Here is a 24,000-nt window from a genome sequence, read left to right on the forward strand (position 1 = left end):
CCCTCCAAAAAGCCAGTCTGTGAAATAATGATGGACATTGTTTTATATAGCATATGGAACCACAAAAGTAATTCTGAGAAATAAAAAGGAGTGAAATGAAGGTATCACAGTACCTGACTTCAAGCTTTACTTTAAAGCAAAAACAGTACCAAAAAAAAAACCAGTATTGGCATTAAGATAGATACATGGATCAATGGAATAGAAGTGAAATTGAAAGTTCAGAAACAAATTCACATACATACCATCACCTAATCTATCATAAATCATCCATGACCATAAAGTGGGGAAAGGAAAATTTCTTTAAATAATGGTGCTGGAAAAATTGGAAAGTCACACATTAAAGAATGAAGTTATATCCCATACAAAAATAAACTCCAAATGGATTAAAGATTTACATATAAGACCTATAAGAATATAATACATAGAAGAAAACATTGTTGCTATGTACCATTATATCAATTATAAAGATATTTTTGGTGACAACAACTCTGGCAAGGGAATTAAAAACAAAAATAAACAATTGGGATTACCTCAAGTTAAAAATTTTTTATGCAATGAAAGAAAATGCAAGATGATTACAAGGACACCTTTTTGAATGAGAGAAAATATCTATACAATATATAGCTAATAAGAGATTAATATCCAAGATTTATAAAAATTCATACAAGACACAAGAGGATGAAAGGGATAGTGTGGATGAAAAAAAAGAATTATCTCTGTAAAGCACAGAGATAATTTTTTCATGCGAAAAAATTACAACATTGTCAAGTTTATGTATGTACTTACAGATCTAGTGGTTTAAGCTGTATAGTTAGCTATTGACTTTTATTTAAATATTCAGTAACCTTTAACCAACTAAAAGTCATGTAAAAAAATATTTGAAACGCACCCAGTAGGAGGTTAATCAAGGCAATATAATCGGACAGTTGGCAAGTTATTCTGACCCTCTCTAATTTTTCCTTTCACAGCTTCATAATGTCCTCTGATTAGAAAAGGGTAAGATAGAAACCTCAAATCTTTCCTTCGCTCTTTTACCCAACATGTATTTAGTGTTTGCATGTGTGCAACTCCAAAATAGGTGTTGGGTACAGGTAGGAGGTGAAAAATGAATAAAACAATTCTCCAAGTTATGGAAACAACCTAAGGTGCTCAGGTGGCAGGTGTGAGTGGCAATATACATCTGAGGAGGTATGGACTTATTCCCCTAAAAATCATACATAGTGTTATAAATCAATGTGACCTAAAAAAAAAGGCCTCAGTTTATAATAATGTATTCATTCATCAATTTTAATAACTGTGCTATGCTAATAAAGGAGGTTAGTAATAGGAGAAGCTATTTGCAGGAATGAGGCTGAGGAGGGAACTTTTGTATGTTCTGTACAATTTTTTTTATGAATCAAAAAGTGCTTTAAAATATAAAATCTGTTAAATTGAATAGATAAAGCACAACTGGATTAATATTTATAATACATATAACTGACAGTAGACTCATGTTCAGCATATGTGCTATCTCCTACAAAGAAATAATAAAAAATGGAAACATAATAAATATGGGCAAAACTCAAGACACTGATAAATTGGTGAAAAAATACAAGTAGTCAATAAGCACATGAAAGGATGAACAATTTCCTAAGTTGTTTGAACATGCTAAATGAAAGGACAATGATATTAACTAGAGCTATTGCGAGCCTCGTGCAATGTATACAAATACCAGACCATTGTGAACCTGAACTTGTATGCTATATATCAATCTGACCTCATATATAAGTAAATAAAAGGGGAAAATCAATGATATCCCACTTCATGTTCATTACATTGACTGGTATATGCCATGCAAAATGACATGGGGAAATCCTTAAAGTATTATGCTCATGATTGGAAGTAGCAACAGAAAAGTACAGTATGATCCTAAACATACGAACTGAAAAACTCAGGTAAAACTAATCTTTGGTGACAGATATGGGAAAAATACTTTCCTCTGGGGCAGGAAGAATGACTGGGAGGGAAATGCGGAAACTTCCAGAGGTGATGAAAATGCTTTTATATATATATATATATATATATATATATATATATATATATATATATATATTTAAAGATTTATTTATTTCTTTATACAAGCACTGGGTACAGTCAGAAGCGCAGGAGGGTGAGAGAATTCACCAGAGCCAGAGCGTGGAGCAGAACAGGCAGACTGACGAAGTGCACTGCTGAGGGGAGCAGCGGGCAGCAGGAGAGGTCTGCGCGCCATGTGGGACCCTCGACTGGTGGCCGGGGATCAAACCGGCGCTGCAGAGGCTGCTGGCAGCTTCGCAACCCAGCACTCTACCGCTGCGCCACCGGGAAGGCCCGGTGATGAAAATGCTTTACGTCTTCATGGACATTTGAGTTACATGGTTATATTCTTGCCCAGACTCACCAACTGTATGATCTGTGCATATAATCTTAATTACAACTCAAATGAGTCATCAAACATTATCAGAGATGTAGCACTTAAATTTAGTATTTAGAGTATATGTAAATTAATATATTTTGTGTAATTAGATTAATGAAATAAATGTTGAGAGCTCTTTGGAATACACGATCTGTCTGGTGAAAATTCTGTTTTCAAAGATGTTGACCAAGACCACCGGAAACGTGCCACAAAGGATTAGACAGCACAGAGTGAAGAATCAAGACAAAAGCGAAGGGACAGAGAAGGTGCACAGGGAATTCACTAGAGGCAAGTGAGTGGAAACGAAAGGACCAACATCTTATCTGACCTTAAATATGCTTTGAGGTTGATTGAGGCGGTCATAAAACTATTTCATGCTTGCAAAAGATAAAAATAGTGCAAGCAATGAACTGAAAAAATCATCTGATTTACATCAACTAAATAACAATTTGGGCCTCCCCTGGTGGCGCAGGTGGCTGAGCGCTGCTTTGTGAGGCTGCCCACAGCCTCTGCAGCGCCGGTTCCATCCCCGGTGGCCGTCGAGGGTACCACATGGCGCGGCAGACTTCTCCTGTCACGCTTGCTGCTCCCCTCAGCAGTGTATTTCGTCAGTCTGCCTGTTCTGTTCCCTGCTCTGTCTCTGGTGAATCCTCTCACTCTCCAGCGAATCTGGCCTGTACCCTGGTTCTTGTATAAACAAACAAACAAACAAACAAATAAATAAATAAATAAATCTTAACAATTAAAAAAAATAAATAAACAACAATTTACTCAGGCTTTACATAAAATTCACCAATTTATTCATTCGTTAAGTCATTCATTCAATGCAAATTTAGTGAGCTAAGGAGATATTCCAAGTCCTTCCCAAATCAAAGAAGAGTGCTCTAGGCCTACATTCAGTTTTAATCCTTTTAATTTTATTGAAACAGGTTGTAGGAAAATGACAAGAAAACTTGTCAAATATGTAAGTTGTCTAAGTTCCTATCAAGGGCAGTGATCTCAGAAATTTAGAATTTTTTTTTTCAGCCTCTGCTGAAGGAAGATTCTTCACAAGTGGGAACAGTCTGGGGCCCAGAGGGGACAAAGCTCAGCAGGGGATGCAGTGCAGGGGTCTTCACTGTTTTCTTGACAGACTATCTCAGTATTTGTTTAACAGTTACTGTCTCACTCCATCCTCATCAAGAGCAGGACTGTCTTATCTGTGTTAAGATAATGGGACCTGAGGCTGAGACAAGGTAAGAAAACCTCCCAAACTGAGGGACAAGTTGACTCTCAAAGCCACATCTGTGTGACCTAAGCCTTGCTCTGAATCAGGACACCTGACTGGCTCCAGACGCCACCAGGGTCTCCTGAGGAAGGCGACCTTCTCTTCACCCAGCTGAGGAACGTCTTGCAAAGCCCCCTGGAGAACCAGCCTGAGGGCCTTCCGCTGCAGCCCCGCCCCCTCCACCACCTAAAGGATATGACGAAGAAATAAATGAAGGGGCTAGTGAAGCTATTGACACAGGACAGGAAAATTGCAGCCTGTGGTCGGCGTACATATCAAAATCCTCCTGAATCCAGATTAAGAGGAACCAATGGATGCTATAGGGCAGGCCAGCACTGTGAACCCCACCGTCACACTCAACCTGGTCAGCTGTATCTGCTGGGAGCCACACAACAATCTGGTCAGCACGGCCAGGCTGGACGCAGAATGAAGCACACATGAAAATCAGCCACCCCGCAGTGATGAAATCAAATGCCTGGCACCAAACATGGTCAAAATCCCCAAACAGCAAGGCACAGAACTTCCCCTCTGGGAGGCTCAGCAGCAGGGACAAGGCCCAGAATGTTATAGGACAGGGAGAGGGGCAGCCCAAACCCCGCAAACCTGCCCATTCTAAATGGGTTCTGCCATCCGCCGCATCAACACAAAACACATGAGACTTTAATGGGAAGGAACTTTAATAAAACTAGGAAACAATACAGGTAAGGCAAAGAGTCTAGTTTCTAAATGAAGCACCCAAAGTTACCTGTCCTCTCGTGGGTAAAACTCCATCCATATGGGATCGGCCCAGAACAAGGCCCCAAAGCCTGCTACAAGTCTAAAGCATCTTCCAGTGGGGACCCACAGAAAAGGGTCACAAACAACCGGACAAGCCCGGAAGGAAAAGAGCAAAATCAACATCAAGATAAAAGCTGCCATTGTCACCTCCCCACGGGTCTCACCCACATCTGTGTCACCCAGTCCGACCAAAAGACAAGCGCAGTTTCTTCACATGTTTCTAGGCTCCATGCGCCTCCTCCAGGTCTCCTGGCTCCATCCTGCTTCCTTCCTCAGTCTCTTCTGCAGCTTCAACTCTTCCTGTTCAGCTCCACCCTCCCTTGGGTGGGGCAGGGAACCTCCCCTTTTCCTGGGGACCACCCTGTTACAATCCCCCCTTTTAATTTTTATTCCACCATATCTATGGTGGCACAGATCTCATGGTGTAATCTTAGGAGACAGTCTTTTTTTTTTTAGGGTTACAATGTGTGTAAGAGAAGCAACAATTAGTCAGCAGCATTGTCCATGAATGTCCAGTATGAGTTTCATTACTTAAAAATAGTCCATTATCCAAGCCAAAAGAAAAAAAATTTGGAGCATTGGCTAAAACAAGATAGCAAATATATCAAAATCACAGGGAAAAAATGTTAAAATGGTTTAACTTATGAAAAAACGAATTCTCTCAACCTTGATCCCAAACTTTTTTACAGCATAGCAAAAGTTTGCAAACTAAATCTACTTTTAAACCATTTTTCCTATCTTTGCATAAAATCACAGGGTAGAAATAACTAACAGCAATTTTAGCTGGCTTTGTTGAAATATTCCATACAGGATCAGAGCGAACCGGTGGCATCCAGTCGATGTATGCTTCAGGTATAAAGTTGGTCTCATCAGACTCCACCTGGGCTTTCCTCTTCTCGAGGGTACCAGGGCATTTTCGTTGGCCGGGTTGTCCAGTCCTGCCAATGGAGGCAAGCTTCCTCACCTTCTTTGGAGGTCTCTGGAACCCTACAAACAAGGCAAACAGGTTCTCCTCTTCTTGGTTCAGCTCTTTTTCAACTTTTTGGAAGAACTCCACACAAAGCCACACAATCAAACTCACGTCCAATTTTTGTTAAAACCGACAAAATCCCTATGGAAGTTATGCAAAAACAGATTCTGAAATCAGTAGCAAAAATTTACTACCACTATTTGTATGCTGTGTTGGTATCAAGGGGAGAGAAAATGTGACAAGTTAGTTTTGCTGGAAAAAAAAATTACAACCTTTCTGCAGATCCTGGTTACTCAAAACAAAACAAAACAAAACAAAAACTTTGTGGATTCAGGACACAATGCATAAAAAATTTCCAGTATTATGTCAAAGAAACCTTAGTAAATGTCAGGTGTATTTCCAGGTCTATTCAGTCCTTTGTAGGAAAGTTTTACTCTCAACAGTTCCATCAATAGGAATCTTTTGAGACCTTTTCTCCCTATATTTTCAGAAACAATTCCTGTAGATATGAAACAATTGAATTATACAATATTACAAGGTGACAATCATCATTGACAATTTACATACATACCAGATACTGAGGTTTTTTTCATACACATTATAGAAAACTACTGTTAACATTTTGTACATACCAAAGTTTTACCATTTTCCCAAGTGGCAATGCTTCCCTTCCAGTTTTACTTCATTAGGTAAAAGCCAAATAGAACAAATTCATGTAATGCTTTCCCAGGAGGAAAAGGAGAAACTTCGTGGAGTGTCTCAGGAGCTCTACTGAGGTTCCACAAAATTTCCTTGCATCAGTCAAATGACAGGTCACCAAATTTGTACTTGAATTTAGATTTCTGGGAAGCTTTGCCATAAATATCAGAAAAGTAACAGAAACAACAATATTCAATCTCTATGAAGGCACCGGCTTAGTTCAGTAGCACAATGTTGACAATCAAACCATAACTTTTAGTTTTTCTCATAACTGGAGACTTTTTTTTTTTTCAATGTCTATGGGCACCATGTATACCAATTTGTCAATCACTGGAGGTCAAGACAGTTAGACACAAGGACATACAGACATACAACATATAGACAAAAACAGATTTTTTTTTTTAGTTATGCCACGTAGAATGTTATATAACTGCAGTTTTACTCCATAGGCTCAGAAAAAAATATGTCAAAGTCCAAAAAAAATGTGGAGTATTGCTGGCAGAAAAATTTCCAGTTGTCATCCTACAAACCTAAGACTTTGGAAATAGGAAGGAAAAGTTTTATTAATCACAAGAGTTACATGACCTTGTTTATCACCTTAGGGTTTTCAGTGTTGAAGACTTTTTATTAGAAGTCAATCCTGGGGTGTTCTGTACAGCAACTGAAAGAATAAAAGTTAACTTTTAAGCAAAAGGAGTCATCTCTTGTTAGCCACCAAGCAGGCTCTCCTTGGGTTTCCTGGAATAGAACCTGAAAAAGCAAAATCAAAATACCAGTAATTAACTTTCAATTAAAAGGAGTCATCTCCTTACTTCTGTTAGCCACTCTGGGACAGAAGCTGAAAGAGCAGATTAAACATCTAAGCACAAATTACACCTCCCCCACACTAGGGAGGGACAACAACAACACAGGTATGAAAACCTGGTACAGTTATATGATGCACCCTAAAGAGTGCTTTCCATAACAGACCTTCCTCAGTAGGAAGCAGAAACTTAGAATCTTGTCTTACACCAGCAATTGAACAAATCCAGGATTCAAAATGGCAAACATGCCCAAAACAAATTGTGTAGACAAAATTCACAGTAGCAAATCCTTTCAGACTCAGACAAAATCTTGTTAATTTTTCTGATCCAGACTTTGCAAAAATTCAAGTTATCTCCAAGAATCCATCAAGGATACCAGCGATTACCAGTTACTGCTTAAGGCTACTCTTTCCTTAACACCCAGGCATACATTTGCTAATTAAAACACCACTGCTCCACAGTTGGCTTGCAAAACCCGTCAGGCAAGAGAGCAGGAAGTAGCCAAAGACAAAGCTACATACCACTGAAGAACCATTATTGCCTTTAGAAATGCTAATGAGACAGCAGAGATTACAAAAAGAAAGAAAAAAAAGTTCCAAAGTCCTAGCAACAAGAAACTCTGAATTTTACAAGAGCACTCCAAGTGGCCTCAGACGCCATCTTTGATCTGGCCACATGGTCCAATGTACTGCCTAATCTTTTGAGTAAAACTGGCGCAGAACAATTTCCACAAATTAAAATCTCTTAGCAAGTCACTACAAACAAATTACACACAAACACACAGAATCTTCACAAAGCCCAAGCCAGTTTTTCAACAGCAAATCGACATATGAAACAAACACACTAGAGAAACCAAAAATCACATTTGCGCTTATGGTAGCCAGTGCCATAGGGAAGCCCAATTTCCCCATGGGGCTGACTAACCACGGATGGCTCTGTCCTAAATCACGTTGGGCGCCAAATCTGTTATAGGACAGGGAGAGGGGCAGCCCAAACCCCACAAACCTGCCCATTCTAAATGGGTTCTGCCATCCGCCGCATCAACACAAAACACATGAGACTTTAATGGGAAGGAACTTTAATAAAACTAGGAAACAATACAGGTAAGGCAAAGAGTCTAGTTTCTAAATGAAGCACCCAAAGTTACCTGTCCTCTCGTGGGTAAAACTCCATCCATATGGGATCGGCCCAGAACAAGGCCCCAAAGCCTGCTACAAGTCTAAAGCATCTTCCAGTGGGGACCCACAGAAAAGGGTCACAAACAACCGGACAAGCCCGGAAGGAAAAGAGCAAAATCAACATCAAGATAAAAGCTGCCATTGTCACCTCCCCACGGGTCTCACCCACATCTGTGTCACCCAGTCCACGACCAAAAGACAAGCGCAGTTTCTTCACATGTTTCTAGGCTCCATGCGCCTCCTCCAGGTCTCCTGGCTCCATCCTGCTTCCTTCCTCAGTCTCTTCTGCAGCTTCTCCTCTTCCTGCTCAGCTCCACCCTCCCTTGGGTGGGGCAGGGAACCTCCCCCTTTCCTGGGGACCACCCTGTTACAAGAACAGGGCACACATGACAGCTGACATGTATCTTGGGTGGTGGCAGTGGTACCAAATGGGACACAAGACAGACAGGTACTGGCAGGCCAGGGAGCAACCCACATGGTGCAGCAGACCTCTCCTGCCTCTCCCGATGCTCAGTCAATCTGTCTGTTCTGCTTCCCACTCTGTCTCTGGTGAATCCTCTCATCCCCCACACCTCTGGCCTGTACCCCAGTTTAAATAGGGGCACCTCACACCTGCTCTAGTCTGTTATTTCTATGACTAAAGAAAGAACAGCCAGAAACAAACAAAACAAACAAGGATAGGCCAGGCCACTGAGCACTTACAACACCCAGCAAAAGAGGATGTACTTTATTCTTTAGCTCTAGGACCTCCAGGTGCAGAATACATTACTATACAGTGCTGCCCAGACTATTTGCCTCTGAAGGTTCTAGAACAATGATTCTCTATAAGAAGAACACTGGCTGGGTGAGGGTAGGCAGAGGTTGTGGTTGATCATCTTGTGAGTTTTTGTGTATTTAGTGAATCTGGCCTCTAGTGATTATCAGGTCATTGGGAAGGAAGTCTCAGGACTATACAACATCTTGATAAGCCTTCCTCAGACACCAGTCTCCCCTGAAACTCATGCAGCCCCGCCTCCACCAACAAGACAAAGAGTTAAACTCTTGCCTGTGTCACTTTGGAAGACATTCTTTTCTATCAGCCTGGGCTGCTTACCAACTCTGGTAAAAAATAATAGAGGAAAGATAGGGATATGCTAAAGAATTACTTTCTTTCAAAGTCAGTGGTAGTTTTTTCAATTAGCCCAGGTCTACATGGCACCATCTGTGGGTAGGGAATGTGAGGGACCTGGTGTACCCTCAGGAAGAGGCAGGAGACAGGAAGTTTCCTCCTGACAGCTTTCGTCACTGGAACATTGACTGTGGAAGATCTGATTAGGATAAAGAACCTTTTACTTTTTTGATATGCCTTTCTGTTGTGCTTCATTTCCTTCAAGTAGTCACATCTGTGAAATGGGAAGAATCATGGACACTAATTCACATAGCAGATGACCATTGTTTGTGCTCACAGGGACATCAGAATATTTCGAACATGCATACAGTCCTCTCAGGTCAGATTATTGAAGTCGAAGTACGGAGGTCAGTGAGCAGGCCAGTCCTCCAGGCATGACTCTAGCTCCTAATTTTAGACCTTCTGGGGACCATCACCATTGCCTGGGTGGGCTGCTGGTCTCTGCGATCATCCTCTGGTTCTGGGTTTCTACATGTGGAGAACATCTTCTCCATCTACGTCCTCAACTTGGCCAAGGTCAGTAACCTCCTAATTTGCATGATTATGCATTTGATACTGCCATAAATGCACCTTTTCTTATTATGATGACGGCAATTTTAGCTTCCTGACTCCTGTGAAGTTCTTTTCCTGCACCATTGAATCCACTCAACACCATAAGCTCTGAGTACTGCCTGTCTATCCTTGATCCATCTGATATTGTTGCCACCAACTGAGTTCACAGTGGTCATCATGTATGCCTAGCTGGGTGTTCTTGAAGGAATGAATATATTGTGTCTCACCATTTATCAAAGGTGACTTTGAACTGTGTCAATGTCTTGACTTTATCAATATCCCACAACTGGTTCTTCTGTTTGTGTTTCTATGTGGGTCCATTTTGTCCTTGTTTGTCATGGTCCAGGTGTCTTATGGCAGAAATGGTTTTCCAGGCTGTGTGTATGGTCATCCTCCTCAGGTCCTAATTTTTCTTTTCTGCTTCCTGCCACTTGGCATCCTTATTCATATGACTCTGGAGAGAGGACAACACATCTTGCCTTGTTTGGCTGGGCATTTACCCATGAGGGGATGGGTAATTTTAGGTGCTTGATTTGGAAACTATATTCTTTCTCTTCTCTTTATTGCACACTAATTGTATGAAAGTTTTTTCTATTGAAGGTCTTACACACTAGAGTATGTTTTGTCTTGATATGGTGGATGGCAGAAACTATTTAAAGCATACAGGCTTAGGGGTTCCTGGAGTGACATTCACCCTGCCCTGTAACATGTGTACTATGCATGGAGAGTGGTGGAGGATGGAAGCAAGTAACTCTCAGAGATATCTGAAATGCTCATTCACGTGTGGATTTTATTAACGAGGATAGTTTTATTCACTAGAATGGCATGGAACTGAAGCCCATCAAATCTGGAACAAAGAACACAATTCAGGACAGACCAAAGCCAAAAGGTCACTTCTTGAAAAGGTCCAATCACTCCAGATCACAGGGTTCACACAGGGCAGGAATGTCAGAGGTGGAGGCAGACAGGACCACAGCGTAGTGAGTTAGCTGCGAGGACTGAATTACCCCTACATATTCTCCTCATTCCTGCAGTCCCGGTGTACCTGTTGAGGCTGAAGAAAAGCACAGACTGTTTTTTTCTACTAGGGTAACTTGTGCTTTTTATTCATGAAACCGAATAGTTCGAAGCTCTGTTTTTTAGGTGCATGTCTTTTTTGGTTGTCTTGTCTCACTTATTAAACCCAAAGCTTAATAATGCCTAGACTTGTCTGGTTTTTGTTGTTGTTGCTCACTATTGTGTACTCAGCATCTAGTGCAAGTCCCGTAGAGACATGACTATTGGAATATCCCATAGAGACATGACTACTGGAGACATGACTATTGGAATATCCTCACGTAACACAGGCAGAAGCTGAGGCTTGAAGAGTCAAAAGGATTTTCCTGAGATCACATCACCAGTACCAGCCCTGGCTCCGGAAACCTGCTGAGACCTCCCCACTGCTCTTGCCACATCTCCCATTATGGGAGGAACTCCCATGAAAAGTCTTCATGTGTACACAGGTAGTGAGAGAGATTCAGGGTAACAGAACCTGCTAGTTGCTCCACATATATATTTCCTTCCTCTCTTCCATAATAATTCTGATCCCAGGCTCTCTTCATGCTGGATATCACCTGTGACTAGATGCTGGGTAATGGGAGGTGAGCAGAATGATTACTAGCTCTTAAGCTGGACCTTCCCTGGATTCTTTTCCTTTCAATGGAATGTTGATGTACTGGGGAGCCGGGTAGGACCCTCCCTCCCCAAGATGAAGTCACCTCTCTGTGGAAGGGTAACAGCAAGTTCGAACTTCCTTGATGTCTGATTCTTGGACTCACCAGTTCAGTCCCAGGAACTTCTCTCTTGTTTAAGTTACTGTGATAAAGAATTTCATTCCAGAGCATCCCAAATCATGAAATTTGAGTATATATAAATACCTGTGTATTCTTTCCTTTAAATATACACTCCATATTCAAGACATTGGTGATAATTGTGAGGGATTGGCCAAAGAGGTGGCACTCGATAGAGGAGTAGAAACAAATAAAAGTGAAATTGAGGAGATACAAAGAGAAATTGATCCATCACATGGAGATAGAAAAAGTCCCAGGAAATATCAACTGAGAGCAGGTTATAAGATGTGATGGATCTTCTCTGTTTGGCTTCAGATCTCCTCTCCATTTTCTCCATACTTTTGTATTCTGGGAGGAGACATTTCTGTGCTTCCCACATGGGGCTCCCTCTTCCTCTGGTTCCTGGTGCTTTCACTGAAAGGGAGACAATGACAGCAAGTGGAGGCAGGAGAAAGGGGACTTGGAGTCCTTGCTTCCTGGTTCTCTGCTGGTCAGGCTATGAGTTGGCAGGGGCTGAAGACACAGTCCTTGTCTGGTGGTCTTCCTCTATAGCTGCAGCTACAACTACAACTACAGCCACAATATCCTTCCCTTTGTCTTTCGAGCTCAGTAATGTTAAGCCTCCCTGCTATTACTTTCCTTAGAGGACAGTAGCCACCACCCCATGTGACGTTTCTTCAAACCTGGTCATTTTGGTAAATTGTCCCTTAATTAAACTCTTCTCATCAATCACTCTTTTAGAAGTCTTTTGTTTATTGCTGGGATCCTGAGATATAGAAATGAAGAGAACTTCCAAAAAGCAAATAAAACAGATGACTGCGTAATTTATAGCACTTTAATACTGTTATACACACGTAACTTATCTTGCCCCCAAATCAGGAAATCAACATATTAGTAATGATGGCAGCAAATTTGAATGCTCGAGATTGAAGACAACTAGGGAAAAGGTCCAATAAAGAGGAACAATTTCTTTACTGGAGTGAAGGAGTTTTCCTTTATTCTTTCAGATCTCCATGGATGAGGCTGCCAACCTCCAAAGCACCAAGAGGAAACATCCTTTTTTTTCAGACTTTCTCTGTTGGAGCTCCTGTCCCAGTGGAGTGAATGTGGATGTGTGCTGAGAGGATAAACTCAACTGTGGCTTTGGAAATAAATAATTGATAAATATGCTTTTCATCTATTCTTCCTGTTGAAGGTGACAGGCTTATCTGTATTGAAGGGAAGAAGCTTCTGGGATTTACAGTCATTTGGGACATCTTGTGCCCTGGAGAGGAACCTGCAGGAGCAGGAGTAGATCTGGTGCTGGAGGGAGGCTGGAGGTCAGCTCCTGTGATTTTCATACTGGGGCCTGCTGTAAGTGAACCTGTGCAGTTTTTAGTCATGAGCCCTCTCGTGATGTTTCTAATATTAGATTTGATTCTTTTATTTCTTAATTTGCCCATGCCCACCCTGTCTGGCATACTTCCTACAAGTTGTAGAGTCTTTTACTGTCAATTTAGTGTATGGGCAGTAATACCAAGCAATATGAACCTTTTGCCCTCCAATGGGAGGTTTTTTAACTAAGAATAAAGCGAGTCATTTTTGCTGGTCATTCACTCCCTCCATTTCTGGCCCAATTGTTTTCTTTTTGTGTAGTATAGCATGCAGGTTAGTTTCTTTCCATGTGACACAGAAGTATATTATGTAAATGGCAAAAGACTTTCTGGATCCTATTCTCCAGAGCAGCAACTTATTTTAATTCTTCTAAATTTTTTTTAACTTATGATTATAGTTTTGATAGTGAAGATATATTTCTACTTTTTAATTTTTCACCATTAACAATAGGATCAACTGATCCTTCTATAAGAAGTAAAAAATTTAGTATATGACAGAAAATTTGGTATGGTCAGACTAGAAAATTAAAATAACTGATAATATGCTAGTAATTTTAATGAAAAAAAATGGATAATGTACAAGCAGATGAAAAATATAAGAAACAACTGGAAACTCTAAGAAAAAGGTAATGTAGAAATAAAAACATTTAACAAAAATGAAGAAAGCTTTTGATGGGCTTATCAGTAGACGAGAGAAAGCCTTTGAAAGAATCAGTGAACCTGAAAATATGTCAATATAAACTTCCCAATAGAAAAGTGAAGAGAAAAAAAAAAAGACTGGAAAAAATGTATCAGAGTGTTCAAGAGCTTGTGAGTTAAAATTGTAACATCACTAAATGAGGATATCAGAAGGGGGAAGAGAAAAGAAGGAGCTGGCCCTCAAAGTCACTTCTGTACGACTGAAGCCGAGCTCTGAATCAGGATACCTGGCTGCCTCCTGACATCTCCAGGGTCTCCTGGGGAAGGCTGACTTCACTTTCATCTCCCTCGGGAATGTCCTGGAAAGCTCTCTGGAGGACTAATTTGAGGGTCTGCCGCCTACGCTGTCGATGCCTAAAGTTGCCAACGAAGAAGTAAATGAAGGGATTGGCACAGCTGTTGACACAGTACAAGACAATTACAACTGTAGAGAAGTGTCTGGAGTACGCATTAATCCAGATTAAGAGGAAATAGTTAATGCCAAAGGGCAGGCCACAGAGGAGGAAGGCCAGCACTGTGAGGATGACCGTGACATACAGCCTGGTCAGCTGAATCCGCTGGGAGCCACACAGCAATCTGGACAGCAGGGCCAGGCTGGACCCAGAAAGAAGCACAAATAAGAAAATCAGCCACCCTGCAGTGATGAAATCAAACACTTGGCACCAAATGACATCAAAATTCCCGAACAGCAAGGTGCAGAATTTCCCTTCCACGACACTCAGCAGCAGGGACAGGCCCCAGAGCAGGGCACACATGACAGCTGACAGGTGTCTTGGGCGGTGGCAGCGGTACCAGATGGGGCACAGGACTGACAGGCAGCGCTCAGTGCTGATGGCGCTGAGAATGCTCAGGCTTCCAATATAAGTAAAGATTGATGCTATTATAAAAAAATCAGGAATGGCGATTTTGATGGGCTGATAATACTCTATGATTACCTTCAGGATGTCCATAACCGCTAAGGAGAGAAAGAGGAAGTCGGCAACTGCCAGGTTGAGGACGTAGATGGAGAAGGCGTTCTTCTTCATGCAGAAGCCCAGGAGCCAGAGCACAACAGCATTTCCTGCCAGCCCAGCCAGGGTGATGAAGAAATCCAGAAAGACAAGGACCAGGGTTACTATATCAGTGGCTTCAGGAAAGGCCTGGTCACTCGAATTTAATGGTGTCAGGTCGGTTTTCCAGGCTGGGACAGTTGGATCCATGTTCAGAAATGCTCCACTGGTGCCCCTGGGAACATAGACAAGATTTGATCATCTGCTGTCTGATCACTGATCTCGGCCACGCTACTGGTGGAAAAAATTGTCCCTGTTATGGAGGAGGGCAATGGAGACTTGCCTAGATTAACATACTTCCCGAAGGCCATGTAACCTTGGCATGTTGTAACCTTCACTCCAATCCAGTTCAAACTGACTCTAAGAACTGGACTATCTCCACTGCAACAAGGACCTTCTACTGTCATGAGATTATTCTGTGATCCAAACATCTGCTCTCACCATCCTAGGTCATCCCTTGTTCCCTAAAGGCAGGAGCAGAAAAGTCTGGGTAGGCTGTGTGATATTGCTACTGGACTCTGACCTCAGCATTTCTTCTACTCTGGGACTGAGGTTTCCTCTTAGGGGCAGGAAGTCAGAAGCTCTAGACATGACCTATAGGCTGTGAATTGTCCACCCACCAGGGAGAAAGGAGATTATGATTTAGGGCCATGGAGTAGATATGACCTCGGGTTATTATAGATGTGACTATGGCTGGTCTCATCAGGCTAGAAATGGCCCAGTGTGTTAGCTTTATGGGGACAGGATATGCTCCTATACTGTCCATTAGAGTGTCCATTGCGAGGCTCTGCTTGAGGGACAGAGTAGGGAGTCAAGAAATTTTTAATCAGAAAATGAATGAATGAATGAATGAATGAGAGCCTAAATGTAGTAGAAATTTGGGTTCAATGGAATAAAGATTTCAAATGTTAGTCACCAGAAAAAAACACCTACAAAAAATAAGATAAAGTCATTCCTCATTATTTCCTTTGTGGAAATGCTACACGAGAGAAGTCATTATGCATGAATAACTGGTGACGGTTCCTGTGAATCTGCACGTGTGGAGGGCCAGCGTGTGGCTCAAGGGAGTCCTTCAGGGGTTTAATTACACAATTTGGTGAGAGGATTCGGTGCTTTTCTAAAGTTCTCAGCATGTTAGAGGAGAAGTCAGAAAAGGAGAGAAAGAAGTGGCAAAGGGGCTGAATGGAGAGACATATGACGTGGGAATAGCTAAGGGAGATGAGTGACTGATTAGAAATGAGCTGTAAAATAGAAAGTCACCACCCTCTCTCCCCACATTATATGGAGTGGCATTTGCTTTGTTGTTAAGCGTTTGTGATGTGGTTTCTTTGAATTAGGGGTGGGGAATAGAAAAACTGCCTGTTTCTACACTGTGCAGAGCTTGGGATGAATACATAGATGCTCATGTGAATTCCAATCTGGAGAAGGACTGACGCATCTGTGTGAGACCAGTAGCTGGTTCAGAGGTCTTTAGGTGTAACCTCAACCCCCTTAAGACCCCAACGAGGGAAGTACTTTTCTTCCCATTTACAGGGAAGGACAATGCAGCACCTAGAGGAGAGGACACGTGCCAGGTCTCATGCAAACAGGCGTGGAGCCTGGCTCTGGACCACAGGTCTGTGTGGGGGTCCTGGTCCTCGGCCAGCCCTGCAGCCCCACTGCCTGGGTGGAGCGTCAGCTGCTCACTCAGAGTGGGGAGAGAAGGCAGCCAGTCACGCTCCTACAAATCCCAAGGGGAACATCAAAATCATGGGATTTTATTCTAGATGAAGCAAATTTCACCCAGCAAGAAAGACAAGACTAGCAAATCAGGAGAAAAGGGGATAGATTTAGAAGTCAACCAGGAGCAAGACTCAAAAGCACGAGCCCTTTCTTTCCTTTGTCTGAAAAGACAGTTTTTGCTCCAGACCACAGTGGACTCATGTGGTAGGAGGCCTCCAAGTGGGAAGAGGATACTCCCGGGGCAGAGAGGCAAGGGCAGACTCATCCACCGTGTGTCTTCTAGTTCCTGCAGTCCTCGTTGTCTTCCACCAGGCACCTGTGCTTCTCACTCATGGAACAATCACAGTTTGCAACTCTGATTTTCAAGTATTTCCTTTTGTTTCTTTGCTTGTCCCTTACTAAACTCCAAGCTCAATGATGACCAGAATTGCCTGGATTCATTGGTTGTTGTTGTTCACTATATGTCCATTATATGTCCTTTACCACATACATGTCTTGAGCCAATCTATTATAATATCCTCATTTAACAGAGGAGGAAACTGAGGATTAAAGAGTCAAAGACACTTTCCTGGCAGCCCATTGGCTATAGAAATTCCAGCATCAGGGCCTTCCCGATGGCGCAGTGGTTGAGCGCTGGGTTGTGAAGCTGCCCGCTGCCTCTGCAGCACCGGTTCGATTCCCAGCCACCGGATGAGGGTCCCACGTGGCACACAGACCTCTCCTGCTGCCCGCTCCTCCCCTCAGCAGTGTATTTCGTCGATCTGCCTGTTCTGTTCCCTGCTCTGACTCTGGTGAATTCTCTCACCCTCCTGCGCTTCTGACTGTACCCAGTGCTTGTATAAATAAATAAAAATAAAAATAAATAATAAAGAAATTCCAGCATCAGCCCCATCCCCTGGGCCTTGCCTCATCATTCATTATGACAGGGGCTTCTTTAAAAATTTCCATGTGAGCACAGACTCTGAGAGTCAAGGACTGAAGAGACTGTTTGTTGCCCCTTTATCCGTTCTCTTCCTCTCAGAACTTCAGCCAGAGACTTCGGAGAAAATGACCCCACTTTCCAGTGTTCTATGTTTATGCTGTAGGTCACCATGAAGTCGGCCCAACCAATGGGAGACAAGCAGATGTGAGGCACTTTCTTCTTGCGCTCCACCTGTCTCTCTCTGCCCCTGCCAGGCAAGCTGATGCGTGGGGGGCTATGTAGGAGGGTGAAGTCACCTTTCTGGGTAAGGAGAACAGCAGGTTGGAAGAACTCTGTTATCTGATCTTTGGGGTCACAAGTCCAGTCCTGTTTAAATCATTGTTATAATGGATTTCTTTCTAGATTAACAAAAATTATAGACTTAAAATATTTATATAAACCTTTGTATCTCCCACCATTAAAAACAAAATCCACATTCCATTCTCAAGGCATTTATGATTTATGACTGAGGGACTGAAGTGACTAGATTAAGATGTGCTAACAAATATATTCAAACAAACAATATAGGAGGATTATTTTATAGGACAATGAGGAGATGCGAGGTGATCCAATTGCATGGAGAAAGAGAAAGTCCCAAGAAATTCCAACGTGGAAGAAGCTATGAGAAGAGATGGATCTTTTGCATTTGCCATCAGGTCACATTTCTATCTTCTCTACCCTCCTGCATCTAGGTGGAGATGTCTCTGTGCCTTGTGGACAGGCTCCCTCTTCCTCTGGCCCCTAGGTGCTTTCAGTGAAAGGAGACGCTGACAGGAGCTGGAGGTAGGAGGAGAGGGATTGGGGATTTTAATTTCCTGGCTCTCTCCCTGCCAGGTTGTGAGTTGCAGTGACTGTTACTCTACCTAAGGACATGGCCCCCGTCACCTGGTCCTCTCCTACAGCCACAGCGGCAACTATAGCTACAGCCCCAGTCCTCTTGAGTTCTGCAATTTTTTGCCTCTTGTCTTTCAAGCTCAGATACTTTAAGGCTCCTTGCTATTGATTTCCTTGGGAAGTAGTGGTCACCATCCCCATGTAAGAATTCTTAATCCTGCCCACATTGGTAAATGTCCTGTAAGCAAACTGCAAATCATTCTTTTTAGGCCATTTGCTTTCTGCTAAGATCCTGAATGACACACAAAGGAAAGAAGTTTCAAAAGGTGAGTAAAACAGATGACTGGATGAATCTCAGCACCTAATTTCAGGATACTTGGATGTATCCTCTCTTTCTCCTGAAATCAGGAAATTAATATATTTCACCACCACAGCAAATTTGATTGTTGGGATGAAGAGGAGAATGGAGAGAGATTCAACATGGGTAACTCTGTTGTCTTACAATTCAGATCTCCCACCAGTGAGGCTGCCAACATCTAAAGTGCCAGGAGGGAGCTGGTCTCTATTCTCTGCTCTTTTCTTGCTGGAGCTCCCGTGGCTCCCTGAATACTCCATCCCCAGATGGAATTATATGATGTGCACTAGGAGGAAAAATCCAATAGAGCTTCAAAAAGAAATAATTCATAAATGTACCTTTCTTCCATTTCTTTTTCTGGAGATGAGAAGATAACCCTCGCTGAAGGGAAGAGCCTCCTTGGATTGATAGTCACGGGAGGACACTTCTCTTCCTCAGAGCAGATCCTGTTGGAACAGGAACAGACCTAGTGCTGGAGGGAGGCTTATTGAGATCTGCTCAGCCCCTGTGATTTCCTGTTTAGGGAGCTGCTGGCAAATGGGAGCGTGGAGTCATTTGAGTCATGTCCCCTCACAAGATATTTCTTAACTTTTGGTCCATCTCTAACCCTATCTCTCAATCTGCCCCTCCCTATTCCATCCGGTCCCCTTCCTGCTAGTGAAATTGTGGCGCCTTAGCTGGCAACTGTGTGCCTGGGCAAAAATGCCAAGCATGTCCTTAAATCTTAAGAACAGAATTATGTAATTTATAAATCACTTCTCAATAACTGTCTGCATATGTGTCCAGCTTATTAGGAGGTGTTAACATTCTATTACTCAGAGGTCATGAGCACCTGCTGCTAGCAGTATAGATCATACACTATGACAAGGAAAGAATAGGAAGTATCCCAATTATGATTCCTTTCTGTTTCCTTCCAAGATCCAGAACACATGGGTTGTAATTTTGTTAGAAAAGAAAAATGCTAAGTATGTGATCCTGCACTGAAAGGCATCATAATAAAGAATAAATACACTCTCCTCACTTGTCATTCAAGGTCCCCCATGACCTTTTCCTTTCTTTATCATGGGGGTAACACATTCAGGTGTCCATTTTCTTTCCTATTGACATACACATTTATCAAGGAAATGGTAAATGTCTTCCTGAATCCTATTTCTCAGAAGCTACAACTTGCTTTAGTTTTTCTCTGAAATTCTTTTTTTTATTATTACAGATTTGAAGAAAAAGGTACATATTCATTTTTTAATTTGTCTGTATTACCCCCAGGATCAATAGACTCTCCATATAATATGTAAAGAATTTAAGATAGGGCAGAGATTTTAGATTTATCAGATGGGGAATTACAGTGTGATTAATATGCTAGGGTTCGAATTTAAAAAAAAAAGAAAAAGAAGAAATATTTGAAGGAATGTTAGCTGAGATTTTTCCAAATCTTTGACAGGCACCAAACCACAGATCCTGATAGCTCAGGTATTACCAAGCAGGATTAAAAACAAAACAAAGCAAAACCAGCATATACCACCATTTTCATTTTTTTATACTTTATTTTTTTATTTGTATCTTTTACATCATTGTGAATTCACCATAAAATTCCCACCGCCAGTTCACCCATGAGCCATCACCATAGTCCCTTGTGCTCTTTTCTCCCCTGTTTTGATCCCTTTTCCTCCCCTTCCCTCACAGAATGTCTCTTATTTATGGTTGCATGCTAGTTTTGTGATTTTATTTTTATTATTGTTATTTTTTCCCTGATCCCTTATTTGGTTCCCCTATATTCCTCCTATAAGTGAAACCATTTGATATTTTTCTTTTTCCTCCTGTCTTATTTCACTGAGCATGATCCCTTTAAATCTCTGTCCATGTTGCTGTGAATGGCATGAGTTTATCTTTTTTGATTGCTGAATAGTATTCCATTGTGTGTGTGTGTGTGTGTGTGCGCGCGCACGCATGTATCACATCCTCTTGATCCAGACATCTGTTTTTGGGCATTTGGTTTGTTTCCATATCTCACTTATTGTGAATAGTGCTGCAATAAACATAGGGATACAGATATCTGTTTGAATTCGTGTCTTTGTGTCCTTTGGGTAGATTCCTCAGAGTGGAATTGCTGGGTCATATGGTAGCTCCATTTTTAGTAGTCTGAGGAAACTCTACACAGCTTTCCATAGTGGTTGGGCCAGTTTGCATTCCCACCAGCAGTGTAGTAGAGTTCCTTTTGCTCCACATCCTTGCCAACACTTGTTATTGCCTGCTTTTTTAATGTGTGCCATTCTCACTGGTGTAAGGTCTATAACCACCATTTTCAATTCACTTTTAGTGTCTTATACTGTCTTATACTACAATGGTAGAAAAGTGATATTCTGCACTGTCAAACTCATTGAACCAAAAACAAAGAGTGAACCTTATTGTAAGCTGTGAACATCTGCTTATAATGATATATCAGTATTCTTTTATTGATTTTAATAAGGGCCAGACTAATGGAAGATAATAATGACAGAAGAAACTGATGGGAAGTGGGCCTAGGGAGAAGGAATATATGGGAACCCTCTATACTTTGTTACTCTTTTATGAACCTAAAGATGTACCATGTTACAAACCAATGTTACCACAATAAAAATTTATTTAAAAAGTGCTATTAAGATATAAAATCTATTAACAACAAATAGACAAACCAGAAACTGGATTCATATATCTAATAGATATAACTAACATAGAACTCATATTGAACATATATAAAAACTCTTGCAGGGCCTCCCCGTGGCGCAACGGTTGAGCGCTGGGTTGCGAAGCTGCCCGCAGCCTCTGCAGTGCCGGTTCGATCCCCAGCTGCTCCCCGGCCACCAGAGGAGGGTCCCACATGGCGCGCAGACCTCTCCTGCCGCCTGCTGCTCCCCTCAGCAGTACACTTCGGTCCTTCTGCCTGCTCTGCTCCCCGCTCTGGCTCTGGTGAATTCTTTCACCCTCCCGCTCTTCTGACTGTACCCAGTGCTTGTATAAATAAATAAATAAATCTTAAAAATAGAAGAGTTAAAAAAAAAACTCTTGCAAATAAAATATAGGCTAACTTGGAAATATTGCCAGTTCAGTTACAGACCACCACACACACAAATGATGCAATATGGCATGTTACATGTATTTTTTGGTTTCCTAGTGCACATGGAAGTTATATTTACAATACACTGTGGTTCCTTAAGTATGAAATAGCATCATGTCTAAAAAACAATATGCCTTGCACTTTTCTGTTACAGAGACCTTCCTTAAACCTTATGTAATGATCTCTGTTAAACATTTTCCCCCTAGATCTTCTTCACCTCTCTCAACTTTCATGGAATTGACTAGAGTTCGGGCTTTGTTCTGCATAAGGCTTTGGCTTAAGGGAATATGTGACTGATCTGATCTATCTAGGGAGTTGGGAGGAAGATGGAGGAGGGGTCAATATGATAGTGGTGAATGGTAGAACATTGCTGGTGTTATGGTGTGGTATACACATTTATTAGGGTGTGAGCAATATTCTTAAAACTTATATGGAACTGTAAATCAATAGTATATCAATAAAACCGTTTTATCATGGTATAACTCCACATTTCTAATTTTATTATATCTAATTTTATTTCTCTTGCTATTTCTGCCACATTTGCAGTTATTTCTTCCACTGAAATCTTGAACCCTTCAAATTCATCTATGGGGTTGAAATCAATCTCTTCCAAACTGCTGTTAACTTTTTGACCTCTTAATATTTTGACCTCTCATGAGCCATACATGTTCTTCTTAATGGTGAGATCTTTCCAGAAGTTTTCAAAGTGCTCTGTCCAGATCCATCAGAGGAATCACTATCGATGGCAGCTATCTAGTCAAAAGGCACATTCCTTAAATAACAAGATTTGAAAGTTGAAATGACTCCTTAATCCATTGGCTGCAGAATGGATGTTGCGCTAGCCAGCATGAAAACATCAATTTCCCTGCACATCTCCATCAGCGCTCTTGGCTAACCAGATGCATTGTCATTGATTTATAATATTTTTCAAGAAATCTGGCTCCTCCCCAAGCATGAGGTCTCAGCAGTGGATTTCAAATATCATTAAACCAAGTTGCAAACAGATATGCTGTCACCCACCTTTGTTGTTCCATTTATAGAGCACAGGCAGAATAGATTTAGCTGTATTCTCAAGGGTTTTTGGATGTTTGGAATCGTAAATGAACATTGGCTTCAAGCTAAAATCAGCAGCTGTATTTGCCCCTGACGTAATAGTCAACCTGTGCTTTGAAGTTTTGAGGTCAGGCATTGACTTCTCTCTAGCAACGAAAGTCCCAGGTGGTATCTTCCTCCAAGGTAAAATGGTTTCATCTACACAGAAAATGTGTTGTCCAGTGCAGCCACCTTCATCTCTAGATAACTTCCTGCAGCTCCTATACCAGAGCTGCTACATCTTGCACTTTTCTGTTATGGAGACAGCTACCTTCCTTAAACCTTATATAACAATTTCTACTAGCTTTCAACTTCTTCGCCTAGAGCTTCTTCACTTCTCTCAACTTTCATGGAATTGACTAGAGTCAGGACCTTGTTCTGCATAAAGCCTCAGCTCAAGGGAATATATGACTGATCTATCTAGAATACTACAACTTTCTCTACACCAACAATAAGGCCATTTTGCTTTCTTATCCATGTGTTCACTGAGTAGCACTTTTAATTTCCTTCAAGAACTTTTCCTTTAAACTTACAACATGGCTAAGTGTTTGGTGCAAGAGGCCAAGCTTTTGGCCTATCTTGGTGTTCAATACAATGTCCTCACTAAGCTTGATCATTTCTGGCTTTGATTTAAAGTGAGTATCAAGTGGGCCTCCCTGGTGGCGCAAGGATTAAGACACAACCTGTGAAGCTGTCTGCAGCCACTGCAGCACAAGTTCGATTCTCAGCCAGCCAGGGAGCAACCCACATGACACAGCAGACCTCTCCTGTCTTGCCCGCTGCTCCCCTCAGCAGTGTATTTCACTCAGTCTGCCTGTTCTGCTCCCCATTCTGTCTCCGGTGAATCCTCTCACCCCCCACATCTCTGGCCTGTACCCCAGCTCTTGTATGCATAAATAAATAAATCTTAAAAAAAAATAAAGTGAGTGCCAAGAGGGAAGGTGGGGGAGGAAGAGGAAGAGGTAGTAGGGGAGCGAGGCAGATAGCATATGGGCATGAGTGATTTGGTGAAGTGGCACATGTGCCCATATAGAAGAACAAAACTTCCTTTGACTTAAGCACTTAGGGACATTACAGGATTACTCCCCCATCCCTTGATCCTTTCTTCCTCCTGCCTCCCTCTTAAACTCAGAATCCTCTTTTCATT

General features: G+C 41.8%; 1 protein-coding gene and 1 pseudogene across 2 annotated transcripts; both read right to left on the reverse strand.

Annotated features, from left to right (window-relative positions):
- Nucleotides 1-3,920: 3,920 nt before the first annotated feature.
- On the reverse strand, nt 3,921-9,790 carry LOC311175773 (mas-related G-protein coupled receptor member X2-like; annotated as a pseudogene). The gene is made up of 4 exons: nt 9,713-9,790; nt 8,500-8,579; nt 4,050-4,237; nt 3,921-3,929 (listed from the first exon to the last, which is right to left on the reverse strand). The product of its transcript is annotated as a mas-related G-protein coupled receptor member X2-like (transcript).
- Nucleotides 9,791-13,967: 4,177 nt separating this feature from the next.
- LOC311178588 (mas-related G-protein coupled receptor member X2-like) lies at nt 13,968-14,948 on the reverse strand (the record flags this gene model as incomplete). Its single annotated transcript, XM_084245282.1, has 1 exon — nt 13,968-14,948. The coding sequence occupies one exon, from the start codon at nt 14,946-14,948 to the stop codon at nt 13,968-13,970; it is 981 nt and encodes a 326-aa protein (XP_084101408.1).
- Nucleotides 14,949-24,000: the final 9,052 nt, after the last annotated feature.

The sequence above is a fragment of the Talpa europaea genome (genome assembly GCF_964194135.1).
Source record: "Talpa europaea genome assembly, chromosome: 1".
In the NCBI taxonomy this organism is placed as follows: domain Eukaryota; kingdom Metazoa; phylum Chordata; class Mammalia; order Eulipotyphla; family Talpidae; genus Talpa; species Talpa europaea.